We start from the raw sequence: 26360 nt of genomic DNA on the forward strand, positions 1-26360 counted from the left end.
AAATTTTTGCTGTAGGAAATTCCGACAGAAAAAGTCAGATGGGGCCTACACATGGTCGGAATTTCCAACCAAAAGCTCACATCAAACTTTTCTTGTCAGAAATTCTGATCGTGTGTACGCAGCATTAGATTTAGTGCTGGTTGCTATTGTCACTGGCAACCAGTGGTTCCAGCCCACCTACCATCTGGAACCCACAAAAGCAAGGTGTCATTTTAAAATGGTGCTGGAATGAATAGATAATGTCCCTGTGCCACTTTGAAATTGCATCTGGGAAACACCACAATCTACACTAGGGGTCTCCAAAACATTCTAAACAAAGGGCCGGTTTATTGTCCTTCAGACTTTTGGAGGGCCGGATTTTAGCCAGCTAGAGTGAAAATGTTCCTGGCATCAGTGGGAGTAAACATCTGGTATTAGGGGGAGGAATAGTGTCCCATCGCTGGTATCATAGGGAGGAATAGTGCCCCATTAGTGGTGCCAGTGGGAGAAATGGTGCTTCATTGTTGGTTTCAGATGGCAAAATAGTGTCTCGTATCATTGGGAGGGATATTGCTCCAAGGGCCGGATAAAGACAAGCATTGGGCCGCAGTTTGGAGATCACTGATCTACACTAAATCTATTTTTACTCTTTAGCTAGCATAGAGCTCACATTTCAAAAACAGAAAAAAACATTTCCTAAGTGGATTGGACTGGGCTAACTTTTTAAATGGCTTGGGTGCTTTGATGCTAAGGTCACTGACACAAGTTTTCATGTCTGCTATGGCCATTAAAAAAACATCTCATTGTTTACGCTGAATTCTCCACTTACTTACACTACAATATGAAGGCTACACATGTTTTTACCTCAGTAGTGACTACACCTGGTAGAGACATTACTTTATGTCCCCTGTATTTCCCTTCTCTCTCCAATGCCTGAACTACGTTCTGTTTCAGCATTTCCCGCACTGTCTCTACTACTTTTTTTGGCTTCTCTCCCCCACACAACTTGCCAAGCGAAGTTCCATGGCAGCTACTGTCCTCCACCATCCATACTTTATTTTCTGTCACCTCTACCCCCATTGTCCCTTTCTGTCACCTATACCTCTATTGTCCCTTTCTGTCACCTCTAACCCTATTGTTCCCCCTATCCTCTGTTTACACTACTGCTCCATTATGTCTGCACCCTGATCCATATTACTGTGTGCGGCTTTCAGCACTATACAATCCCTTGTACATTGTACACAGTACCTCAATTCTGAGCCACCTGTCCATACTTTCAGTTGCCATATTGCATTCAATCCCCTCCTGCATACTCTACCCTCTAAACTCCTTTTCTGAACATACTGTCATGACGTCTGTACAGTATATGTTCATACTGCATCCTGTCATACCTTCTGACTCTCCTTTCCTACAGATAATGCCCACTGTTATAAATAATATTAATTACCTGTTTTAACCAAATTATGATGATTAACCTGGTACACATGTTGAATAAACAGGCATAAAATGACATGACAATTATTAGTAAATGGTATTTAAACTACAGGTATTACTCCATAGCGGTGTATACATTTTGTACACCTTTGCTATTTTTCATATTTATTGCAAAGCCTATTTTTCCAATCAAAATAAATGAATATTGCAATGATGTAGAATATGTAGCAGATAGTAGCTGCGCTCAATGGGACTTACACTTTCAACGTAGTTTAATCAATGCCAATCTTTTTTATGGGGCACATTGAAATAATGATATATTTATACGGCAATGTATGAAATAGTTGCCAATTTGAAAATATTTCTTCTTCGAAAGTTGGTGCACAGTAATCATTGAAAGGCATTTATATAATTATTATATTATCATTAACAAGTGAGATATTTAAGATCTGGAAAGGCCATTTATTATAAAAAAAAAAAGACTCTTATGGGACTGCAGATGTTAGAGAAACCTTACATTGCTTACCTGACAAAATGGATGCCACAGCTGCAATAATAAAGGACACAATGACTCCAGGTCCAGCCATTTCTTTAGCAACTAGTCCAGAAACAACATACATCCCAGTGCCAACACAGCTGCCAACACCAAGAGAAACAAGGTCCACTGTAGTAAGTACACGAGCCAATTTGGTTCCATGAGAAGAGGTTCCTGCGGTTCCTTCTAGCATGGACTCTACAGGCTTGGTTCGAAGAACTCTTGCATTGATCGCATGCCATGTGGCCCTCCATGGGATCCGTCTTGGGTCCAGATATGAAATGAACCCACTCATGATTTAAAGGATGTTTAGCAAGTAGTGACAAGAACAGCTGCGTGCAGGTCACTACAGACTCTCCCAACATCCAGATTTATAAGGTTTCAGTCGTCTTGTGTATGCTCCTGATCCAAAAGGCAATTCATGATATTTTATGCAATCTTCTTTAAAGATCTTAACCCAAAAAACCTGAAGGACAATACAAAAGTGTAAATACATCAATGGTTATCAATTATTTAGTAAAATATAAAGGCAAAACATTTCTAGGGTAGTTTCCAAGTTTTGTGCTCTTTGCTGGTTGACATGTTAAGACATTTAGTACTTCTTGAGACAATTAGGTTAAGGTCTATAGATCTAGATAATTCAAGCTGTGAATGGACAGAAAACGATATTAAAGATTGCATTTGAAGATTTGTGATTGATAAAGTTGTAAGTGGTGTACCCCAAGCTTTGGTTTTGGAGCTATTGCATTTGAATCTATTTATAAAAGATATAGGGGCTTGGATTAAAAATACAATTTCTGTGTTTGTAGATGACACATAGCCATGTAGTAGAATACAGTCACTGTAAGATATTTCTAACGTACAAGCTAACCTGGATGCACTGTTTGATTGCAGTTTAAGTAGCATACAATTGAGATAGATCAAAACTCTAATGGAGAAGCTTCTAGGTATTCAGGTAAATCATAAACTAAATAGCTGCATACATTGCTAATCTGCAGCTTCTAGAGAAAGTAAGATATTTTCCTTTTTTATCAACATTTATTGGAGTCATGCATTAGGCATGTATATACATTTGCAAAGGCCTTTAGTTCAAAGATTAATATAAGAAACTCCAAGAGTTTCACTTGTAATAGTCACATTCAAATTGTGGTAAGGTAAAACTGCAGGCTGGATGAAAAAATAACCTCAACATAAGGAGACTATGCTAAGTTGACAAGAAATTAAAGTTGGAGAAGAAAGAGAAAATACGATGCAAAGAAAAACAAAAAAGTGTGTTTGGAGGGAGTTAGAAAGGGTGGCTTTGAAAAGAGAGGGTCAAATAGGAGGCAGGAAAATTGGTTACAAGCCATTTAAATCTGTATTGAAACCAAAAATGGGTAAGCTGCAATATAATCAATGTTTGCTTTTGGGTTTAAAGCGGTTGTAAACCAAAAAAATTAAATACAAAAATGAATAAAAGCCTGCAAGACAAAGGCATAATGAGCTAGTATGACTAGCATACTAGCTCATTATGAAATACTTACCTTAGATCGAAGCCCCCGAAGCCATCCTCTTCTCCCCTTCCGGTGGCAGATATCTCTCTGGAAGGTTACTTCCGGGTATTGGCTGGAGCGGCGGAGATGTCACTCCACGCGGGAGTCGGCATTAGCCATTCACAGAACCGGCATTCCCAGTGTGCATGCGCCGTAGACATCGGTGCATTATTTTTGGGAAATATCTCCTAAACAGTGTAGGTTTAGGAGATATTGCAAACACCTACAGGTAAGCTTTAATCTAGGCTTACCTGTAGGTGTAACTTCCCCCAGAGGGTTTACTTCCTTTAACCAGTTGCAGACCGCCGCATGTATTTGTACGTCCACAGAATGGCACGTACAGGCATATGGGCGTACATGTACGTCCCCGCCTTTCCGCGGGTCGGGGGTCCGATCGGGACCCCCCCGTAACATGCGGCGGTCGGAAACCCGCGGGGAGCGATCCGGGACGAGGGCACGGCTATTCGATTCTAGCCGCCCCCTCGCGATCGCTCCCCAGAGCTGAAGAACGGGGAGAGCTGTATGTAAACACGGCTTCCCCGTGCTTCAGTGTGGCGGCTGCATCGATTGAGTCATCCCTTTTATAGGGAGATTTGATCGATAACATCGGACCTACAGCCACACCCCCCTACAGTTGTAAACACACACTAGGTGAAGCCTAACTCCTTCAGCGCCCCCTGTGGTTAACTCCCAAACTGCAACTGTCATTTTCACAATAAACAATGCAATTTAAATGCATTTTTTGCTGTGAAAATGACAATGGTCCCAAAAATGTGTCAAAATTTTCCGAAGTGTCCGCCATAATGTCACAGTCACGAAAAAAATCGCTGATCGCCGCCATTAGTAGTAAAAAAAAATAATTAATAAAAATGCAATAAAAATATCCCCTATTTTGTAAACGCTATACATTTTGCGCAAACCAATCGATAAACGCTTATTGCGTTTTTTTTACCAAAAATATGTAGAAGAATACGTATCGGCCTAAACTGAGGAAAGTTTTTTTTTATATATGTTTTTGGGGGGTATTTATTACAGCAAAAAGTAAAAAATATTGCATTTTTTTCAAAATTGTCGCTCTATTTTTGTTTATAGCGCAAAAAATGAAAACCGCAGAGGTGATCAAATACCACCAAAAGAAAGCTCTATTTGTGGGGAATAAAGGACGCCAATTTTGTTTAGGAGCCACGTCGCACGACCGCGCAATTGTCTGTTAAAGCGACGCAGTGCCGAATCGCAAAACCTGGCTTGGGCATTTAGCTGCCTAAAGGTCCGGGGCTTAAACGGTTAATACTGCTTTAAGCTATTAAGATAATTCAGATATTGAGATATTGGCTTGATCCATGGATTCCATATTCTACAAATACTATGCCTTGTATCATGCTATCTAACTCTTTCCTACTGGAAATAGGGCCTCATGTGGAATTTAATAGGGCCTCATATGGAATGCCTTCCTAAACTCGTAATTTGGTAGATGCATGTCCAGAACCACTTTACTTTTGGCTTTCCCGCCATTTTCAGCTGGCAATGCGCACTTTTGCTTTTGTTTCTATCTTGAAACACATGAGGGGAGAGTGCCCTAAAGAATTTAAGCATTAGTAGTTAGCTGAGATTAGGCACACCATACGGTTGATTTACTAAGTGCAATTTCCCCAGAACTTGTTAATTTAGGTGAAACTTCACTTTGCAAACAATACCAAATAAATAAAAAGAGCAGCATTTCTGCTTGAACGTGATTGGATGATGGAAGTCAGCAGAGCTCCCCCTCATTTAATAAAGGTCAGGAGCAACTGCACTGGCAAAGTACAGTTTATTTGCCTTTAGTAAATCCCCATTTGTAGAGTGGTGCGGCATATGAGCTCAAAGGTCACCACTTTCAGATTCAGCCATGAAATACTAATTTCTTCATCAGTAAAAAGGCTCAGTTTTTCTTATTGAGCTGCTTGAGTGAAATCTGCTTGCCAAAAAAATATTTGGGGAGTGTTTTGGGAATTTTGAGGTATATTTCGGGTGGATAAATATTTTTAGTGCTTTTTGCGTTTGTTTTTTAATTTTTTTTTGCATTTCCTCTCAAAAAATAAAAATAAAATAACAAAAGTACAATAATGAAGCTGATGAGGGGGTTGTTTTTTGCACGAGAGCAGGTCCAGTGCAGTTTAGTGAAGATTTCATAACTGTCAGAAACCATTTAAAGTCTGTTGCACCTTTTAAAAACCACCATAAATTTGCCTTCTGCTCTTCAATGCATTTAGCCAAAATCTCCAAATAATCTCTTAATCACTTGCTTACTGGGCACATAAACCCCCTTCGTGCCCAGGCGAAATTTCAGCTTCCGGCACTGCGTCGCTTTAACTGACATTTGTGCGGTTGTGCGACGTGGCTCCCAAACAAAATTGACGTCCTTTTTTTCCCACAAATAGAGCTTTATTTTGGTGGTATTTGATCACCTCTGCGGTTTTTATTTTTTGCGCTATAAACAAAAAAAGAGCGACAATTAAAAAAAAAAATATTTTTTTTTACTTGTTGCTATAATAAATATCCCAATTTTTAAAAAAAAAAACTATTTTTTTTCTCAGTTAAGGCCGATACGTATTTTTCGACTTATTTTTGTAAAAAAAATCGCAATAAGCGACTGGTTTGCGCAAAAGTTATAGCGCCTACAAAAATGGGGAACAGAATTATGATTTTTTTATATTTTTTATTTTTTTTACTAGTAATGGCGGCGATCTGCGATTTTTATTGGGACTGCGATATTGCGGCGGACGTATCGGACACTTTTGACACAAATTTGGGACCATTCACATTTATACAGCGATCAGTGCTATAAAAATGCACTAATTACTGTATAAATGTGACTGGCAGGGAAGGGGTTAACACTAGGGGGTGAGGAAGGGGTTAAATGTGTATCCTGGGTGTGTTATAACTGTGTGGGGGGAGGGTGGTGACTGGGGGAGGTGACCGATGCTGTGTCCCTATGTACAAGGGACACAGATCGATCTCCTCTCCTCTGACAGGACGTGGAGCTCTGTGTTTACACACAGAGCTCCACGTCCCTGCTGTGTTACCGACGATTGCGTGTACCCGGCGGACATCGCGGACACCAGGTACACGCGTCAGCTCTTCAGCGATGCGCCGGGACAGTGTTTACCCACTGCGCACCCCCCAGAGGCGCGCACGGGTAATGCACTTTAAAAGACATCCAAAGACGTCCAATTGGCACTTGAGAGCCGCGCTGTTGACGTCTTTTGTCAATAGCGCGGGTCTCAAGTGGTTAATTTCACTCATCCTTGGTCAACTGCATTTAGCCGTTTGCCTGAAGTACACTTTCATACTATGGGGTTGACTTACCAAAGGCAAACAGTTAATTTTGCAAAGGAATTTTTCCCAGAGTTTAGTGGAGGTAACGCTATGCTAACGTTCATCACCTCTCACCTCATGCAAGTGAAAATGCAAGGTTTTTTCATTTTTCTTTCACATGATTGGGTATTGTTTGCAAAGTGAAATTTAACAACATTTACTAAGCTCTGATGGGGAAATTCCTCTTGCAAAGTGCAACTTCCTTTGCAAAGTAAACAGCCTATATGGCTTTAGTAAATCAACCTCTAAATTTCGGCCGGTACAGCAGGAACTGGACGAGATTTGAACCGTGTATGGGCAGGCTGAATGTACCAAGTTGATCAATAGATCAACCTGAATACAATCAGCATGCCAGGTTTTACCCGTGAAGCCTCGTACACACGACCGAGGAACTCGACGGGCGAAACACATCGTCTTGCTCGTCGAGTTCCTTGTGAAGCCGTCGAGAAACTCGACAAGCCAATTTTCTCCATTCCCGTCAAGGAAATAGAGAACATGCTCTCTTTTTGGCTCGTCGAGTTTCTCGACAGTTTCCTCGACGAAAATGTACACACGACCGGTTTCCTCGGCACAAAAATATCTCCCAGCAAGTTTCTTGCTGGTTTTTGCCGAGAAACTCGGTCGTGTGTACGAGGCATGATTATCGCTAGTGCATGCTATAGCCGTTAGCAATAACCACGGTCTTCTCCCGCAGCTTCCCCTGCCCTCCCCTTTCCCCCCGCTGGGAGTAGTAGACAATGACCTGGCAAAAGGGATTGCTGCATCATCAATGTCTGTGTTGATGGGGGGAATCAAGCAAATTTCTTTCTGGCAACTCGGATTCGGCCAAGATTTGAACCGTTAATGGGCAGGCTGAATGTGCCAAGTTGATTGATTGAGCAAACTGGGTACAACCAGCCTGCTGGATTCTCTTACGATTATCGCTAGTGGCTGCTATAGCTACTAGTGATAATCACTGTCTTCTCCCGGGGAGGATGGCTTCCACTGCCCCCACCCCCCTACCAGGACCATACAATAGCTTGGCAGGAGGGATCCCCCTGTCAGAACTATCCGTGTTGATGGGGGAATAGTGCAAATTTCTTGTGGCTGCAGGAAATAAATTTGCAGCGTCTATGGCCGGCCCAAGTCTCCAGCTTTACTGATGATTAGATTAAAAGTTTGTCAATAGATTCAAAACACTTTTTCTTCCTAGAGAAGCAATTTAACAGTCTGATCAATAACAAAATCAATATTTTACAAAAGTCGGTTTTGTGATCAGGAAAAATCAGCATGTCCATTATACTACAAAAATTCAAGCCACCTACTGACATAATTATTCGTCAAAGATCTTTTCTATCACGTGTGTAGTAGCGATGTGCAATGAATTTAATCACAGTTACCCAGTTGTTAATTGCAGCTGGAGTCTTCTACAGATGCACATAATTGAGGAACTAAAATAATTCAGAGACTAAAGGAATAATTACAGTGAAAACAAGAGTAATTAGGTTTTGGCACACCAGAATAACATAAATGAAAGTCACAGAAAAACATGTAATACAGTACAATTGCTGTATTTACAAAAGGTTATATCCAGAGCAGACATGATGCTGCTTTAATTAAACACAAGACTGATCTCCATTCACTGATCCTATTAAAACCCATAGGGGCAGATCCACAGAGCGAGTACGCCGGCGTATCTACTGATACGCCGGCGTACTTTCAAATTACCCGAATCCTCAAAACAAGATACGACGGCTTACGTCTTCGTACGCCTTCGGATCTAAGATGCAATTCTTCGGCGTCCGCTGGATGGCGTTCACGTCGTTTTCTGCGTTGAGTATGCAAATTAGCTATTTCCGACGATCCACGAACGTACGAGTGGCCGGCGCATTCCTTTATGTCGTCTCTAGTCGGCTTTTTCCGCCGTATAGTTTAAGCTGGTATTTCGTGGCGTATAGTTAGACCTGCCATGTTAAGTATGGCCGTCGTTCCCGCGTTTATTTAGAATTTTTTTTTTTTGCGTAAGTCGTCCGTGAATCGGGATGAACGTAATTCACGTCTATGTTAAAAAAAATTACGTCCTTGCGACGTCATTTAGCGCAATGCGCGGCAGGAAATTTAGGGACGGCGCATGCGCAGTTCATTTGGCGCGGGGACGCGCTTCATTTAAATGAAACACGCCCCCTAATCACTGATTTGAATTACGCGCCAGAGATAGACTACGCCGCCGTAACTTACGCCGCAAAATCTTTACGGATTCGAACTAAAGCCGGGTAAGTTACAGCGGCGTAGCGTATCTCTGATACGCTGCGCGGGTGCAGATCTCTGTGGATCTGCCCCATAATATATATTATTAAAATGTCTTATACTTATTTTACCTATGTGCTGTCTAGCTGTCCTCAACTTCCAACAAGCACACCTAGAAGAAGTATTTTTTATAGCACAAAATCTTTGCAACTTACAGAATGACCAAAAAAAACAAATAGAATGCCTAATGCCGCGTACACACGACCGTTTTTCGGGTTGTAAAAAATGAAGTTTTTTTTAATGTCATTAAAAACGATCGTGTATGGGCTCCAGAGCATTTTTCACGATGTAAAAAATGGGCATTAAAAATTTCGAAAATGCTCTAATTTTTCACGTCGTTTTTAACGTTGTCGTTTTTGACGTCGTAAAAAAATGGTCGTGTGTGGGCTTTAACGACGTGAAAAAACTGCACATGCTCAGAAGCAAGTTATGAGACGGGAGCGCTCGTTCTGGTAAAACTAGCGTTCGTAATGGATCAAGCACATTAATCACGCTGTTACAGACTGAAAAGCGCGAATCGTCTTTTACTAACACTAAATCGGCAAAAGCAGCCCAAAGGGAGGCGCCATCCGCATGGAACTTCCCCTTTATAGTGCCGTTGTACGTGTTGTATGTCACCGCACTTTGCTAGAGCATTTTTTTTTCACGATCGTGTGTAGGCAAGGCCGTTTTAATGATCGGGTTGAAAAAAACATAGTTTTTTCTAGACCCTTAAAAACTTAATTTTTTACAACCCGAAAACCGGTCGTGTGCACGCGCCATAAGATGACATTTCCCTTCCAATAAAAAAATAATAATGTGTAAAGGCAGCAGAAATTGCACACATTTATAAGACTTTCTTGCCCAAAGCAATAGATGCGCTTACTAAATAAATTCATAATGAAAGCCAGCAACAGATGTTCAGCAATGTGACAATGTTATGACTTCAACCAAATTAGCTGGCATTGAATTTACTCCACCGTCACACACATGTTCTATATAAAATAAACAAGCTACTTGTATAGCATGTGTTCTAGTAAGCAATGGGGTCTATTGATCCTACTGCAATGGAACTGAAAGGCAGCTTTTACAAAGGAATTCATCATTTATTGGAAAAATAATGCTGTACAGAGCAAATTGATTAATGATAGGTAGATATTTGGGGTTTACCCTCCATCTATATTAGTATGTCATGCTTAAAACAAAGACTTAGGCCCATTTTACACTGGGGCGGGAGGTGTGGTTGCGGTAAAGCCTTTTAAGCGGCGCTTTACAGTCGGAATTGTGGTGGTATTCGGCCGCTAGCGGTGCTGTTTAACCCCCCCCCCCCCGATATCGGCCGAAAAATGGATAATACCGCCCGCAATGCACCTCTGGAGAGGCGCATTGCCTGCGGTATAGCCGCAGTTTCCCATTGCTTTCAATGGGAAGGAACGGTGGAGGAGAGGTAAACACACCGTTCCTTCACCGCTCCAAAAATGCGGCTAGAAGGACTTTTGGAGCGGTCCTGCTAGCGCACCGCTCCAGTGTGAAAGCCCGAGGGCTTTCACACTGGAGAAACAGCAGCGCAAAAGCGCTTGCAAACCACCCCAGTGTGAAAGGAGTCTTAAAGTGGTTGTAAACCCTATAAGAAAAAAAAAATTGCAAGACAAAGGCATATTGAGCTTGTATGCATAGCATACTAGCTCAATATGAATTACTTATCACACTTACCTTACCCCCCGCACCCCACCTCAGCCGGCGACATCTGTCTTGGGTGTTACTTTCTGCTATTGTGGCTCCGGCACTGTGATTGGCTGGAGCTGCATGCGTAACGGCACACTGACTGAAGCAACGGCACATTTGTGCCATTGCTTCAGTTTGCTCTAGTGTGTATGTGCCGATGACGGGGGACTTTTCTTTTGAAATTTTCGATCATGTGTACGGGGCAGAACAGTTATGCCCTCTGCTGCCTTTTCCAAGATTCTATACAAAACCAGTTTATAAAATTGACCCTGTCATAAATAATATTTTTGTGTCTTAGTCACCTGACATTTTCCTTCTTTTTTTGCTCATTTGTTATTGTTATTGTTTAGATAATGAGCAGGAATCTTTTTTTTATACCTTATGTGTAGAATTATCACGTTTTTGCATTTTGGCTTAATGGTGAAATCAAACACCTCAGCTGTTTATATCTTGAATGACCATGTGCATCTAGTGAGGTATACCTGTTTGTTTAAACACATTCAAAGACGGTTTGACTTACCCTAATAGTTACAGGTATTTTAAGGGCATAGCAATCTTATTTTTGGTGAATGCCAGTAAGTTGAAGTGGTTGTAAACCTTATTAAAAAAAAAACTGCAAGACAAAGGCATAATGAGCTAGCATGCACAGCATACTAGGTCATTTTGAATTACTTACCTTACATCAAAGCCCCCTGCAGCGGTCCTCGTACCCCACTTCCGGGTATCGCGGGCTCCGCCGGTAAAGGCACACTGACTGAAGCAAAGGCACATACGTGCCATTGCTTCAGTTTGCTGTAGTGCGCATGTGCCAATGACATCGGCATATGCAGGGGACAGGGGATATTTCCTAAACCGTGCAGATTTAGGAGAAATCCTGGATAGCTACAGGCAAGCCTTATTATAGGCTTAACTATAGCATAAAGTGGTTGTAAAGGGTTTACAACCACTTTAATAAAGTTCCTGTAACATGTCGAACAAATAAAAGTGTGCAGGTATTTGTTGGATTAAAGTGTTACTAAATCCAGGACTCTGCATTCACTATATCTGGTGCAGAACATGGAAATGCAATACTTTTAGTATATATAAAATGCTAAATACATTTTCTCATCAGCACTATATAGCAGTCGTATGACTTCTATCAGTGCCTTGTTAAAGCTTGTAGGAGTTTTTATTCTGCTCTGACTGTCACATAAGCCTGCAGGACACCTGACTCTCTGTTTGGACAGTGCTGATTTGGCCTGTGCTGATCACATGCACCCTCCCAAGAAAAAAAAAAACTCTCTAGCAATACACACCAAACTGAGCATGTGCAGCTTGTCCCTAAGCCTCTGTTCTATCAGGAAATGAATTCGGGACTGTGGAAGAAGGGGAAAGACAGGGAAGGCAGGCTCAAACAGCCTTTTTACACAATGCAGAGGATTAACCTCTTCTACTGTGAATATAACAAGCATGCCTTACTGCATATACAGACTGATTTACTATTGTGGGTTTAGTAATACTTTAACAGTTTCCCGACCGCCGGACGCCGATGTTCTTCAGTAGAATGGCACGGGTGTGCAAAAGGGTGTACCCGTATGTGCCTTTGCAATCCTGGGTTAGCGGGCGATGTCCACCGGTGGCCCACGATCGCGACAAGGAGAGGCAAAATGGGGAAATGCCTATGTAAACAAGATATTTACCTGTACTGCCTAGTGACATAACAGGGATCAACTGCTTCCTATCATCGGGAGCAGTTAGAACATGCTGAGGGAACACATTTAACTCCTTGATCACCCCCTAGTGTTTAACCCCTTCCCTGCCAGTGACATTTACACAGTAATCAGTAACTATTTTTAGCTCTGATCGCTGTATAAATGTCAATGGTCCCAAAAGATTGTCATAATTGTCCGATCTGTCTGCCGTAATGTCACAGGCTGGATAAAAATCGCAGATCCACTCCGTTACTAACAAAAAACACATATAATAAAAATGCCATAAATCTACCCCCTATTTTGTAGATGCTATAACTTGTGTGCAAACCAATCAATATACACTTATTGCATTTTTTTTAACCAAAAATATGTAGAAGAATACATATTGGCTTAAACTGAGAAATATATATTTTTTTATATATTATTGGCAGTCAACATCGCACGTCCGCGCAATTGTCAGTTAAAGCAATGTAGTGCCGAATCGCAAAAAATGCTCTGGTCAGGAAGGGGGTAAAATCTTCCGGGGCTGAAGTGGTTAAAGAGGAACTGCAGTCTGCTCATATAATTTGTAATAAAAACATCTTTGTCATTCTGAAGCCTCCCTCCAACCACTTTGCATATTATTTTATATATACTGTGATTCTGTATTTGCCAAATATGCTGCAGAAATCTCCCTCCACTGAGTCTGGTTCAATCCATTTTAACTGTGAGCAGCAGAAGCCTCCACTTCCTGGATTTACACAGACACAAAGAGACACACCTCCAGCCCTGCAACTCTCATTGGCCCTCGTATCACTCATTCCCCCTCCCTTCCTGGCAAAGAGAGAGAGAGCTGTGTATGATGTCATAAGCCTAGGCTTTGTTTCAGACAAGAAACAGGAAGTGGGCTGTAGAAGGTATTTAGTGGCAGAAAAAATAATGTTTTACTATCCAAAGTTAAAACAACAACAAGGGCAGAAGATTTTATAGAAATTTCAGTACTAATAGCGGTAACCCTGAGCCAGACTTGGGATTGCATCGCAGTATCCAGGCAGGGAGTTACTTACCCTGGGTCCTGCGATGTCTCCCCGCTGTGTGAGTGAGCTGTCTCCTCGCTCGATTCACACAGTGCCCGAGTGCGGCCAAGCTCGGTTCCCTGCGACGTTACGACGCACAGGGCGGAAATCGGCGCCAAATTAAAAAAAAAAACACAGTACACATACTGCATACTGTAATCTTACACATTACAATACTGTAAACAATAATTACACACCCCTTTGTCTGCCCAGTATCCTGCATGTAGTTTTATATTATATATACTGTTTTTTCTGCCTGGAAACTGGAGATTGTCCATGGCAACCAAAAAGTGTCCCTTTATGTCAAAAGTGCATTTAGACCAGCTAGAAAACAGCGATAATAAATTAGAATCACTTGCAGAATTGAGCGATAGCGATTTGTGGGGAAATCCGTCTTCAAACACTAAAAGGAATGACAGCGACAATTCTGCAACTGAACAAATTTCAGTATTTTTGATTTGATTACATTATTGAATATTTTTTATTACTATTATATCATTATTTGTTATAATTATTCATAGTTATGAATTATTATATTATAATTAATGATTTTGTGTTTCAAAGGTTATCATACCTGGGATGTCTACTAGACTCTTGTTTGGACAGATTTTAGTGAGTTATTTCTAAGAATTACAGACCTACAATATAAAACGCTGAATTTCCATGCAAAACAATATACCGCTTTCAGCATCAAAAACCTGACATAATCATACCGCCAGGGAGGTTAAGAAACAGGTTTGGTTCATTTCCCACCCACTTGCTTATATTCACTGAACAAAAGTAGAATACATATTACGTCTTAATATGGAAGAGCATAAAACTCTCACCATGCCGCATGGAGCAATATTTGTTCTCTTGGGCCAATGTGACCATAGCTGTTAGAAGGACGCAGAATGCAAGAAACTGAGGGAAGAGCAGTTAAGTGGTCTTGTTGCTTTAGTCTACATGGGTAAAGCAAAGCTTCACTTGAAGCAGACAAAATGCTATTTTAAAACATGCATTCTAATAGCACTGTGCTCAAATGTAAAATGTAGCTTTTAGACATAAAAGAGCATTTATATGTTCCCTGGAGTATAGTGAGTGGAATCTCTGCCTTTCTCCGGTTAGCATTAGAAGCTCACTGCCTGGTTTCAGGCATTCCTTTAAATTTGCTCTGTAACACTCCCCGCTCTGAATATCTTCTGTAGTAAGCCAGTGATCCACCAGAGAATTCAGGCACTCTAGACTCTACAATTACGCCCCTGGACAGAGAAAAACATGTCAGAACCAATAAGAGTGTTAGGGTTTTGTGATTTCCACCAACATACAATAAAGCAGCTTTTCAATATATGCTTGATTAAAGTAGATGGTGTTGCTACCTTATAATGTGGGAAGTAACATGTGGGAAGGATGTGATGGCGTGTATTCAGCCAAGCACACACATGGCTAGTGAAAACTATTGTTCACATATGGCTAGTGAGAATTGTCGGTCACACACATGGCTAGTGAGAATTGTCGTTCACACACATGGCTAGTGAGAATTGTCGTTCACACACATGGCTAGTGAGGATTGTCGGTCACACACATGGCTAGTGAGGATTGTAGGTCACACACATGGCTAGTGAGAATTGTCGTTCACACACATGGCTAGTGAGAATTGTCGTTCACACACATGGCTAGTGAGGATTGTAGGTCACACACATGGCTAGTGAAAATTGTCTGTCACACACATGGCTAGTGAGGATTGTCGGTCACACACATGGCTAGTGAGGATTGTCGATCACACACATGGCTAGTGAGAATTGTCGGTCACACACATGGCTAGTGAGGATTGTCGGTCACACACATGGCTAGTGAGGATTGTAGGTCACACACATGGCTAGTGAAAATTGTCTGTCACACACATGGCTAGTGAGGATTGTCGGTCACACACATGGCTAGTGAGGATTGTAGGTCACACACATGGCTAGTGAAAATTGTCTGTCACACACATGGCTAGTGAGGATTGTCGGTCACACACATGGCTAGTGAGGATTGTCGATCACACACATGGCTAGTGAGAATTGTCGGTCACACACATGGCTAGTGAGGATTGTCGGTCACACACATGGCTAGTGAGGATTGTAGGTCACACACATGGCTAGTGAGGATTGTAGGTCACACACATGGCTAGTGAGAATTGTCGGTCACACACATGACTAGTGAGAATTGTCGGTCACACACATGGCTAGTGAGGATTGTAGGTCACACACATGGCTAGTGAGGATTGTAGGCCACACACATGGCTAGTAAGGATTGTAGGCCACACACATGGCTAGTGAGGACTGTAGGTCACACACATGGCTAATGAGAACTATCGTTCACATATGGCTAGTGAGAACTGTTGGACACAAACAAGGATAGTGAGAATTGTTGGACACAAACAGGGCTAGTGAGAACTATAGTTCACATATGGCTAGTGAGAACTATCGTTCACATATGGCTGGTGAGAATTGTCGATCACACACATGGCTAGTGAGAATTGTCGGTCTCACACATGGCTAGTGAGAATTGATGATCACACACATGGCTAGTAAAAATTGTCGGTCACACACATGGCTAGTGAGGATTATCGGTCACACACATGGCTAGTGAGAATTTTGGACACACACATGGCTAGTGAGAATTGTCGATCACACACATGGCTAGTGAGAATTGTCGATTACACACATGGCTAGTGAGAATTGTTGGTCTCACACATGGCTAGTGAGAATTGTTGGTCAAACACATGGCTGGCAAGTGCTGCCGCTGTGTGTGGAGGCCTACAAAGACGACTACTCTGCCATACAACTGGGCTACAAGTTGAGATTTCATTAAACTTTCTACCTACACATAGGGGTTGATTTACTAAAGGCAAAGAGAATGTTCACTTTGCAAAAATTCACTTAGCTTAGTGAATGAGGGGAAACGCTGCTGACCTGCATCATCCAATCATCTGCAAGCAAAATTAATGTGATGGGTTATTCTTTGCAAAGTGAGTTTTCACCACATTCAATAAACCAAGGGAAACTCCCTTTGCAAAGGGCAAACTCTAAAAAGTAACAGCAATGTTTGCATTTAGAACATTCACCCCACAGCATTTCCAATATGAAAGTATGGCAGCTAAAAAAGCAAACGACAGAACACATGTAGATTTATGGGGTGTCAGATAAGTACAGCTGCTTTACAGAAATAATTTTCTTGTCTTTATTAAAAAAAAATCCAACCCAAGAAAATATCCCTTAATGTGAAAATGTAGAGCTGAAATTGATGTGTTCTACCCATTCATTGTAGCCTGTGACATATTATACTATCAAGCCAATACAATTATGTGCAGACTCTGGTACAACAGAGCCACTTCATTCTTTTTCTTAGCCCCCTCTGGAATTCCAGCCATTTTGAAAATCACCATGGTTAATTGAAACTCTGCTTGATAAATCTCAGGGCTGTGACTTCATTCCTTTGTGTTTTGAAAAAGCTAGGTTTCTGCAGAAAATGTTCATATATCTCATGTTTAAAAGGAATTCAAATGTTTAAAGTGAACCATGGACATCTGTGAAAAATGAAAACGGAATTCCAACAAGCAGCTAAACAATATCATTATATCACAATAGATTTATCACCTTTTTTTTGCTTTAGCAGACTGAACACATTTTCTAAAACCAAGCCAAATGGTTTATTGATTTATTTTAAGAAAAAAATTGTTATTTAGTAATTCTTGTGACTTGGCGTGCTGCCTGTAGATGACTTGTCTAAATTAAAGAGCATGCCTAATGCAAGCAGCATATATTTCTAAAAGGGATATACTTTAAAGTGGAAGTAAACCCTGATGGGTTTACTTCCTCTATGTCTCCCTGCAAAGCTAAAGCATAATGGGCGACTATACATTGCATAGTCACCCATTATGTGACACTTAACTGCAGGAGAAGCCCGCGATGTCTTCCTCCATGGCAGCGAGCGTCCATTCTTCACCCCTCTTCTTCCGGGGGCTGCGAACTCCGGCTCTGTGACTGGCCGGAGTCGCGTGACATCGCATGCGCGCGGGAGCCGCATTTAACGGCATGACCCCGGTTTGAAACGGCACAGCGTGCCCTTTCAAGACGGCGCATGCGCCGTTGAAGGTGTCACTCGGGGAAATTGCAAATATCTCCGAGACTGTGTAGGTTTCAGAGATATTGCAAGCACTTACAAGTAAGCCTTAATCTAGGCTTACCTGTAGGTGTAACTTGTCCCCCAGGCCACTTTATTAGATACACCTTGCTAGTACTGGGTTGCACCCCCTTTTGCCTTCAAAACTGTCTTAATTTTTCATGACATAGATTTAACAAGGTGTTGGAAACATTCCTCAGAGATTTTGGTCCATATTAACATGATAGCATTACACAGTTGCTGCAGATTTGTCAGCTGCACATCAATGACGTGAATCTCCTGTTCCACAAAATCCCAAAAGATGCTCTATTATATTGAGATCTGGTGATTGTGGAGGCCATTGCAGTACAGTGAACTTGTTCAAGAAACTAGTTTGAGATGATTTCAGCTATGTGACATGGTGCATTATCCTGCTGGAAGTAGTCATCAGAAGATGGGTACACTGTAGTCTTAAAGGAATGGACATGGTCAGCAACAATACTCAGGTAGGCCGTGGCATTTAAAAGATGCTCAATTGGTACTAAGGGGCCCAAAGGGTGCCAAGAAAATATCCCCCACACCATTACACCACCAGCCTGAACCGTTGATACAAGGCAGGATGGATTCATACTTTCATGTTGTTTATGCCAATTTCTGACCCTACCATCTGAATGTTGCAGCTGAAATCGAGTCTCATTAGACCAAGCAAAGTTTTTCCAATCTACTATTGTGCAATTTTGGTGAGCCTGTGCGAATTGTAGTCTCAGTTTCTTGTTCTTAGCTGACTGGAGTGGCACCTGGTGTGGTCTTCCACTGCTGTAGCTTCTGCTTTAACCCTCCTGGCGGTATTCCCGAGTCTGGCTCGGGGTAAGATTTCAGGACCAAAATTGGTATCCCCGAGCCAGACTCGGGATCGCCTTGCAGTGTCCACAGACATGGTTTACTTACCTTGTCCCTGGATCCTGCAATGCATCCCCGCTGTGTGAGTGAGTGGTGTCCTCCTCGCTCGATTCACACAGTGCCTGTGTGCTGCCGATCTCCGTTCCCTGCGACGTTACGACACGCGGGGGCGGAGAACAGTGCCAAATTCAAAAAAGTAAATAAACACATTACATACAGTATACTATATGTAAAAAATACACCCCCCCCTTGTCCCTAGTGGTCTGCCCAGTGCCCTACATGTTCTTTTATATAATAAAAACTGTTCTTTCTGCCTGCAAACTGTAGATTGTCAATAGCAACCAAAAAGTGTCCCTTTATGTCAAAAGTGGTTTTAGAGCAGCTAGAAAACAGCGATAATAAATTATAATCACTTGCAGAATTGAGCGATAGCGATTTGTGGGGAAACTCGTCATAACAAAATAAAAGTAATGACAGCGACAATTCTGCAACTGAGCAAATTTCAGTGATTTTGATTTGATTACATTATTGAATCATTTTTATTATAATTATATTATTATTTGTTATAATTTTTTATAGTTATTTATTATATTATAATTTATGATTTTGTTTTTCAAACTTTTTCATACCCAGGATGTCTACTAGACTCTTGTTTGGACAGATTTAAGTGAGTTATTCCTAAGAATTACAGGCCTACAATGTAAAACGCCAAATTTCCTTGCAAAATAATGGTACCGCTTTCAGCACCTAAAATTTGAAATAATCATACCGCCAGGGAGGTTAAGGTTCGATGTGTTGTGCATTTAGAGATGGTATTCTGCATACCTTGGTTGTAATTAGTGGTTATTTTAGTTTCTGTTGCCTTTCTATTATCTTTAACCATTATGCCCATTCTCCTCTGACCTCTGACATCAACAAGGCATTTTCATTACCTCAACCGCCACTCACTGGATATTTTCTCTTTTTCAGACCATTCTCTGTGAACCCGAGATATGATTGTGTGTTAAAATCCCAATACATCAGCAGTTTTTGAAATACTCAGACCAGCCTGTCTGACACCAACAACCATGCCACGTTCAAAGTCACTTAAATCCAATTATTTCCATTCTGATGCTCGGTTCGAACTTCAGCAAGTCAATGCATTGAGTTTCTGCCATGTGATTGGCTGATAAGCAATTTGTTTTACCATGCAATTAATAACCACCTAATTAAGTGGCTGGTGGGTGTATATAAATCAAGCAATAAATTCACTGCATCGATGATATGTATGGCTTTTGATCTTTAATTGATGAATGGATAGTTTGAATACCTAGTCAATATTGGGCTTGTACAAGAATTATAAATATTGGGCTTAAAAGTTATTTGTGCAGGTGTACCTATGAAAGACTTACATTTGCCTCGCGTTATTTAATTTGTCTTTGCATGACTCTTTAACCACTTCCCGACCTCCTCATGTACATATACGTCAGCAGAATGGCACGGACAGGCACAATCACGTACCTGTACGTCCTCTGCTAGACGTGGGTGGGGGGTCCGCCATAATGTCGCAGTCACGAAAAAAATCGCTGATCGCCGCCATTAGTAGTAAAAAAAAATAAAAAAAATAAAAATGCAAAAAAACTATCCCCTATTTTGTAAACGCTATAAATTTTGCGCAAACCAACCGATAAACGATTATTGCGATTTTTTTTACCAAAAATAGGTAGAAGAATACGTATCGGCCTAAACTGAGGAAAAAAAAAATTATATATGTTTTTGGGGAATATTTATTACAGCAAAAAGTAAAAAATATTGCATTTTTTTCAAAATTGTCGCTCTATTTTTGTTTATAGCGCAAAAAATAAAAACCGCAGAGGTGATCAAATACCACCAAAAGAAAGCTCTATTTGTGGGGAAAAAAGGACGCCAATTTTGTTTGGGAGCCACGTCGCACAACCGCGCAATTGTCTGTTAAAGCGACGCAGTCCCGAACTGTAAAAACCCCTTGGGTCTTTAGGCAGCAATATGGTCCGGGGCTTAAGTGGTTAACCTACGAGAAAGGAGAGAGGTCATCTAAGGACTGACAAAAGCCAAATTATCAACTTCAAGGTGATAATACTTGTCTTCTCCTGGCTTATGAAATTTCATTATAGTATCAAATAAAACTCCATAACTGTTATATCAATCTCAACTACGGGGCTTTTTTTTAATTGCTACTGTTATGCTATTACAACCAAGGGAACAGTGTGTATTGTTAGGATAAGGTCAGGCAACTAGAAGACCAGTAACCATGAGATCTTATTTCTGACTCATAAGCTCAGGAGTCAGACTTGGAAAAGCAAAGCTAAATTAGGGGTAGCTCAGTGGCACCTCATCTTTTCCTCATTTTGGACAGAATTGAGAACCCCTTTTTAACCATTTTTTTACACCTGTGTCCCATTGGCAAGATTTTCCTTCACTTTCTGTCCTGAAGAAGTAAGAGGAAAATTCGCTAAAGTGATGAAAGTCCCCACGTTGACAGCTGTCACCAGGACAAGCCTCCTTGATTGATTTCCCCTTTATTCCTGTTCTACTGATTACGCAAGTTTTGATTTCTGATCACTTTCAGTCCCAATGAGAGCAGTCATCAGCCAAATTCATTTAGCGTAGTCATAGACAATAATTAAAACTTAACAGGGGTGCTAAATGCTGTATACAATGTTCTGATTTTAAATACACTTCAGAATGCATTGTTTTCTTTGCTAAATCTGGGCTCAGTTGACTTTTAAATACACAAAAAGCATGACTATTGATTTTGTTTTTGAGCTTTTACTAGCTATGGCCAGAACTTTATATCATTAATCTAAAAGGTTAAATGTTTTGTATATACTGTAAGCAATAAATGGGAACTGTGTCAAGACTTGTGTATTGTGTAATATCATCCAATTCAAATCAATTATATTTAAAAACTGTTTGCAGATATTGGCTATATTCATCTACATTTTCCTGGCTGTAAGTCAGCACAGATGAGGTTGTTCTGCTCTGCATCTTCAACACTGCTATATATTGGTATCCATGGGTTGGACTGGCTCTTCTTTCCATGAAATTCACAAAAGTTTACATAATTGGTAACCTAAGTGGAATTATGTTACTAAAAGATATGTCCAATATGTACCGTACTTGCCGGTGTATATCACGACCTTTTATGCTTAAAAATTTGCCTCAAAAATCGGGGGTCGTCTTATACGCCGGATGCAGAAAGGCCAGGCTGTGGGCATCCATTGTTCAAAAGCCACGCCTCCTCCTCGTGCTGTTCCGTGATAGGCGGAACACTCAGTTTCCCACCAGAGCCTCTGTTCAGTGTTCCGCCTATCATGGACGTCGTCTCGTCCTCGGATGTCCGTGATAGGCGGAACACTGAACACAGGCTCTGCTGGGAAACTGAGTGTTCCGCCTATCATGGAACAGAACAAAGAGGAGGCGCGGCTTTTGAACAATGGACGCCCGCAGTCTGACTCTGCATACATGGATAAGGTAGAGAGATCGTCAAAGTGAGGCATGCAATGGGCACGGTGAGGCATGTAATGGCACAGTGAGGTGAGGCATGTAATGGCACAGTGAGGTGAGGCATGTAATTGCACAGTGAGGTGAGGCATGCAATGGCACAGTGAGGTGAGGCATGCAATGGCACAGTGAGGTGAGGCATGCAATGGGCACAGTGAGATTTGAAAAAGTTGAATAAAGCCTGTTCCTGTCAGCGGTTGTTCCTGTCAGCCGTTGTTCCGGCTACCCCTCAGCTTCTATACAGACTAGTAGAAAGGGGGTAGTCTTATACGGTGAGTACATCCCAAAACCAACCTTTTAGCTGGAAAATTAGGGGGTGGTCTTATACGCCCAGTCACCTTATATGCCGGCAAATACGGGTAGTTTCTACCCTGAAATAGGAATTTCACCCTTTTCCCCCCACCCCTATTTATTTATTCCCTGCTTACCTGATGCTGGGCTTTGCACAGTTCAAATACTCATCCACCCACAGGATCCAGCATTGTCCTGCTGAGATACTACTCTCTGCAACCATCATTTGGGTCCTGTGCTGCCATCTTCTCCTGTGATGGCATCAGGAGGCTGCTGGCTCTTCCGGGTTCAGGCACAGCCTCCCAATGACGCAACGTGCCCCTTTCTATTTGAATGAATGTAATAACATGCAGTACTCCCAGTGCCTCCTGGGGTATCCAAGTCACACATCCCAGGAGGCACCAGGGGACTGCAAATTATTCGCCTAGAATACCACCAAAAGAAAGCTATATTTGTGGGGGAAAAAAGGACGCCAATTTTGTTTGGGAGCCACGTCGCACGACCGCGCAACTGTCTGTTAAAGCGACGCAGTCCTGAACTGTAAAAACCCCTTGGGTCTTTAGGCAGCATATTGGTCCGGGGCTTAAGTGGTTAATAGTAGTGGTGAAAAAAGCACTTGTGAGTTTAACTAATAATTTTTTTTCTGTATACATAATAATAAATCATTTTTCTCCTTTAAGGGGGTGTGTCCTATGCCAACATACTTTTGCTAATAGGTGTCCCTCGTTCCCATCTCAAAAAGGGGGTATGGTTAAATGCTTGCTGCCTTGATGTATGATGGCTAAAGATAAGGGGCCAGATTCACAGCCAGCGGGCGCAACGTAACTTTTCTGATTTAAGTTACACCGCCGCAAATTACACAAGTTAGTGCCCGATCCACAAAGCACTTACCTGGAAATTTGCAGCGGTGTAACTTAAATCCGTCCGGCACAAGGCGGGCCCAATCGAATGGGGCGAGTCCCATTTAACGTACAGCGCATGCTCCCGACGCTATTTTCCCAACGTGCTTTGCGCGAAGTTACGTTGCGCCGAGTTTTGTGAATCGCGACGGGTAAAAAAGAGCGGCGGGAAAAAGAAAAGATTTGAAAAAAATTCAAAACCGACGCGGGAACGACGGGTATACTTTTGCATGGTAGAGTACCTTTACACTTTTGTAAAGGTACCCTGTCTTTGCGACGGCAAACTAACACTTACGGCGACTTAACAAAGGGAAAAAGCTTTGTGGATCTCCGTAAGTGCTAATTTGCATACCTGACGCTGGATTACGACGAGAAATGCCCCCAGCGGCGGCCGCGGTACTGCATCCTAAGATCCGACAGTGTAAGTCCATTACACCTGTCGGATCTTAGGACTAGCTATGCGTAACTGATTCTATGAATCAGCCGCATAGTTAGAAACAGAGATACGACGGCGTATCAGTAGATACGCCGTCGTATCTCTTTTGTGAATCTGGCCCTTGGTTCTTCAGATGTGAAATACAAAAAATGTGTCCAGTATAGCAGAAAAAATATCATATGTGTTTATGAAGTTACATAGTTGATGTATGATAGGCTGTACAAGAATGACAAGCAGGGGTGCTCATTGCTGTGCCTATCAGTCTTGTTTCACATTAAACAACTCAGTGTAGGGAGACATCACTCCTACACACCAGCTGGCCTAGGTGACTGCACAACAGCCCATGCTAAAAGATTTATTATCTCTCTACATAAAACAAGAAGTGTCTCATATCAGAGAGCCACTCTGTGCAATTAGAAATGACATTATTTTAATCACAAGAGTGCAAACAAAATACCGTAATAAGATTATATGTTAAAAATAGTTAAATAGTTAAAACCTCATATATATAAGAGCCAACCCTCTTTATAGTAAAGAGTATCATTAGGTTTTAACTTTACTGATGGATGGGTGACAAAACATGACATCTGTTATCCAGTATAATACAAAAGGATCAGAAAAGAGGTAATCTTTCAATTGTTCACTTGCACCGCTTCCTTTCCAAGCACCCATATATCACTGTTCTATCTGGATAGTTCTGATAGCTTCAGGTGTTTAACTGGTTATGTATTTAGATACATGGGTAAGAACACAGCTCAAAAATAAATAAATAAATAGGTTATGTCTGGATTGGAAAACAATAAATCAGACTACTGTATAGTGCATGGAGATATACAATTACAAAGTAAGATCTTTCACTAAATACACTTAGGCCCCGTACACACGTCCGAGGAACTCGACGGGCAAAACTCATCGTTTTGCTCGTCGAGTTCTGTGTGAAGCCGCCAAGGATCTCGGCGAGCCAACTTTCCTCATTGAACAACGAGGAAATAGAGAACATGTTCTCTATTTGGCTCGACGAGGAACTCGTCGGCTTCCTCGGCTGAAAGTGTACACACGGACAGGTTTCTCGGCAGAATTCAGCTCCGATCGAGTTTCTGGCTAAATTCTGCCAAGAAACTCGGTCGTGTGTACGGGGCCTGAGAGTGAAACAAACTGCACTCCTGTGTAGCAGGGCCAAAAAAGCTTTGGCCATACTTCACCGTTAAAGCCCCATTCAGCCAATGTTTTTTTAAGGTCGAATGGACAAGGTCAGGTATAAAATGCTGGCTGTGTACCCCATGAGGTGATTTTAACTTACTTCCTATTCTGTCTGACACCAGCCACCTGGCAGGAAGTAAGGAGAGGATCGCATATATGGGGATATAGCAATACCCTGACAGAAGTTCTAACCATTCCCCTCCTAATTTTATTTATTGCTGTTAATATTCCCATTAAGGAGATTCCGCCTCTTTCTTTTCTGTCTCACACTAATCAATTAAAAGGGATGGGTACATTTATGTTGACAGGGAGAAAATAGAGAGTGCAAAGGCAGAGCTTCAGCTTTCTTCCATTTCTAGTTGAGTCAGAGATTCCTACTGGGAGATCCCCATCAGGGATTTAAGCCCCATTGCTCATTTGCAGATTGGTGACTGAGCCCCTGCTTGTAAAGGACAGTAGTGTTCTCAAAACATGGATGCAGCTCCTGTAGATTTTACAACAGCAAAATAAAAAGGAAATGTTCACTCCCTAGCTGTAGTGCTGGGCTGATGTGATGAACAGAACACATAGCTAACAGTCTACATATTTACCTCAGGATTTCTTTTCCTCTGTATGTGTACCTTTATATATTCATTATCTAGACGGTGCTGAATTTAAAATGAAATTGCAGTCTGGCACAGCTACTAAGTCTCTAAGCGCTCATGGGAATATTTTAAGTGTAAGTCTAGGAGTAAATTACAAGGCCGTGCTGATTTCCCTATTACACCAATGTTTGATAAATGCAATACTTTTATCTATATATTATAGAATACTGATGTAGTTAACTGCTGACGCACGTCTACATGTCTGTAACGAAACAAACACTTGCTGAAATGTAAGCTTAATTAAAGGGAAAGTATAGTTGTTAATTATTTAGAGGTGCATGTAGGTTTTTATTATTCTAGGTCATGGTATAGCTTGTAGTCATTTGTTACATTCAACTGGACTTGTTCTGTAATGTTGAACACATTTCATGGCTTATCCAACCTACATTTTCAGTTCTAATGAGTGTTAGGACTGGTACACACGGAGTGAATATCAGCCGATATCAGTCAGTTCAACAGAAACTGGCTGATATTTGGCCCGTGAGTACACCAGCCTGTCCGAGTGAAGCCTGCTGAACGTCCAGGGTCTGTCAAACTGGCATGCTGGAAAAGCAGCATCTGATCGGCATCCGATCAGCACTGGCAGCCGATGGATGTGGGTGCTGACCGGTGTGATCTAGTGGGGGAGGGCCACAATAGCTCAGCAGGGAGATTACGGTACCAACATTGGATAGTTAGTACAGTGAGCGTCTGTTTTTTATTTTCGTTCAGTCAGCTGTGTGTGCTGGGCTTAAAAACATACCCTGGCATTTGCATCCACACAGGTGGCAAAG

General features: G+C 41.6%; 1 protein-coding gene across 1 annotated transcript in view; it reads right to left on the bottom strand.

Annotated features, from left to right (window-relative positions):
* Positions 1–26360, bottom strand: part of SLC7A14 (solute carrier family 7 member 14) — a 104001-nt gene that overhangs the window by 40600 nt on the left and 37041 nt on the right. The window contains exon 2 of the mRNA XM_040349336.1: positions 1940–2414. Coding sequence (XP_040205270.1) covers positions 1940–2243 — 304 coding nt within the window. The 5' untranslated portion in view covers positions 2244–2414. The remainder of the gene's footprint in view (positions 1–1939; positions 2415–26360) is intronic.

This window comes from Rana temporaria, chromosome 4 (assembly GCF_905171775.1).
Source record: "Rana temporaria chromosome 4, aRanTem1.1, whole genome shotgun sequence".
Classification (NCBI taxonomy): Eukaryota; Metazoa; Chordata; class Amphibia; order Anura; family Ranidae; genus Rana; species Rana temporaria.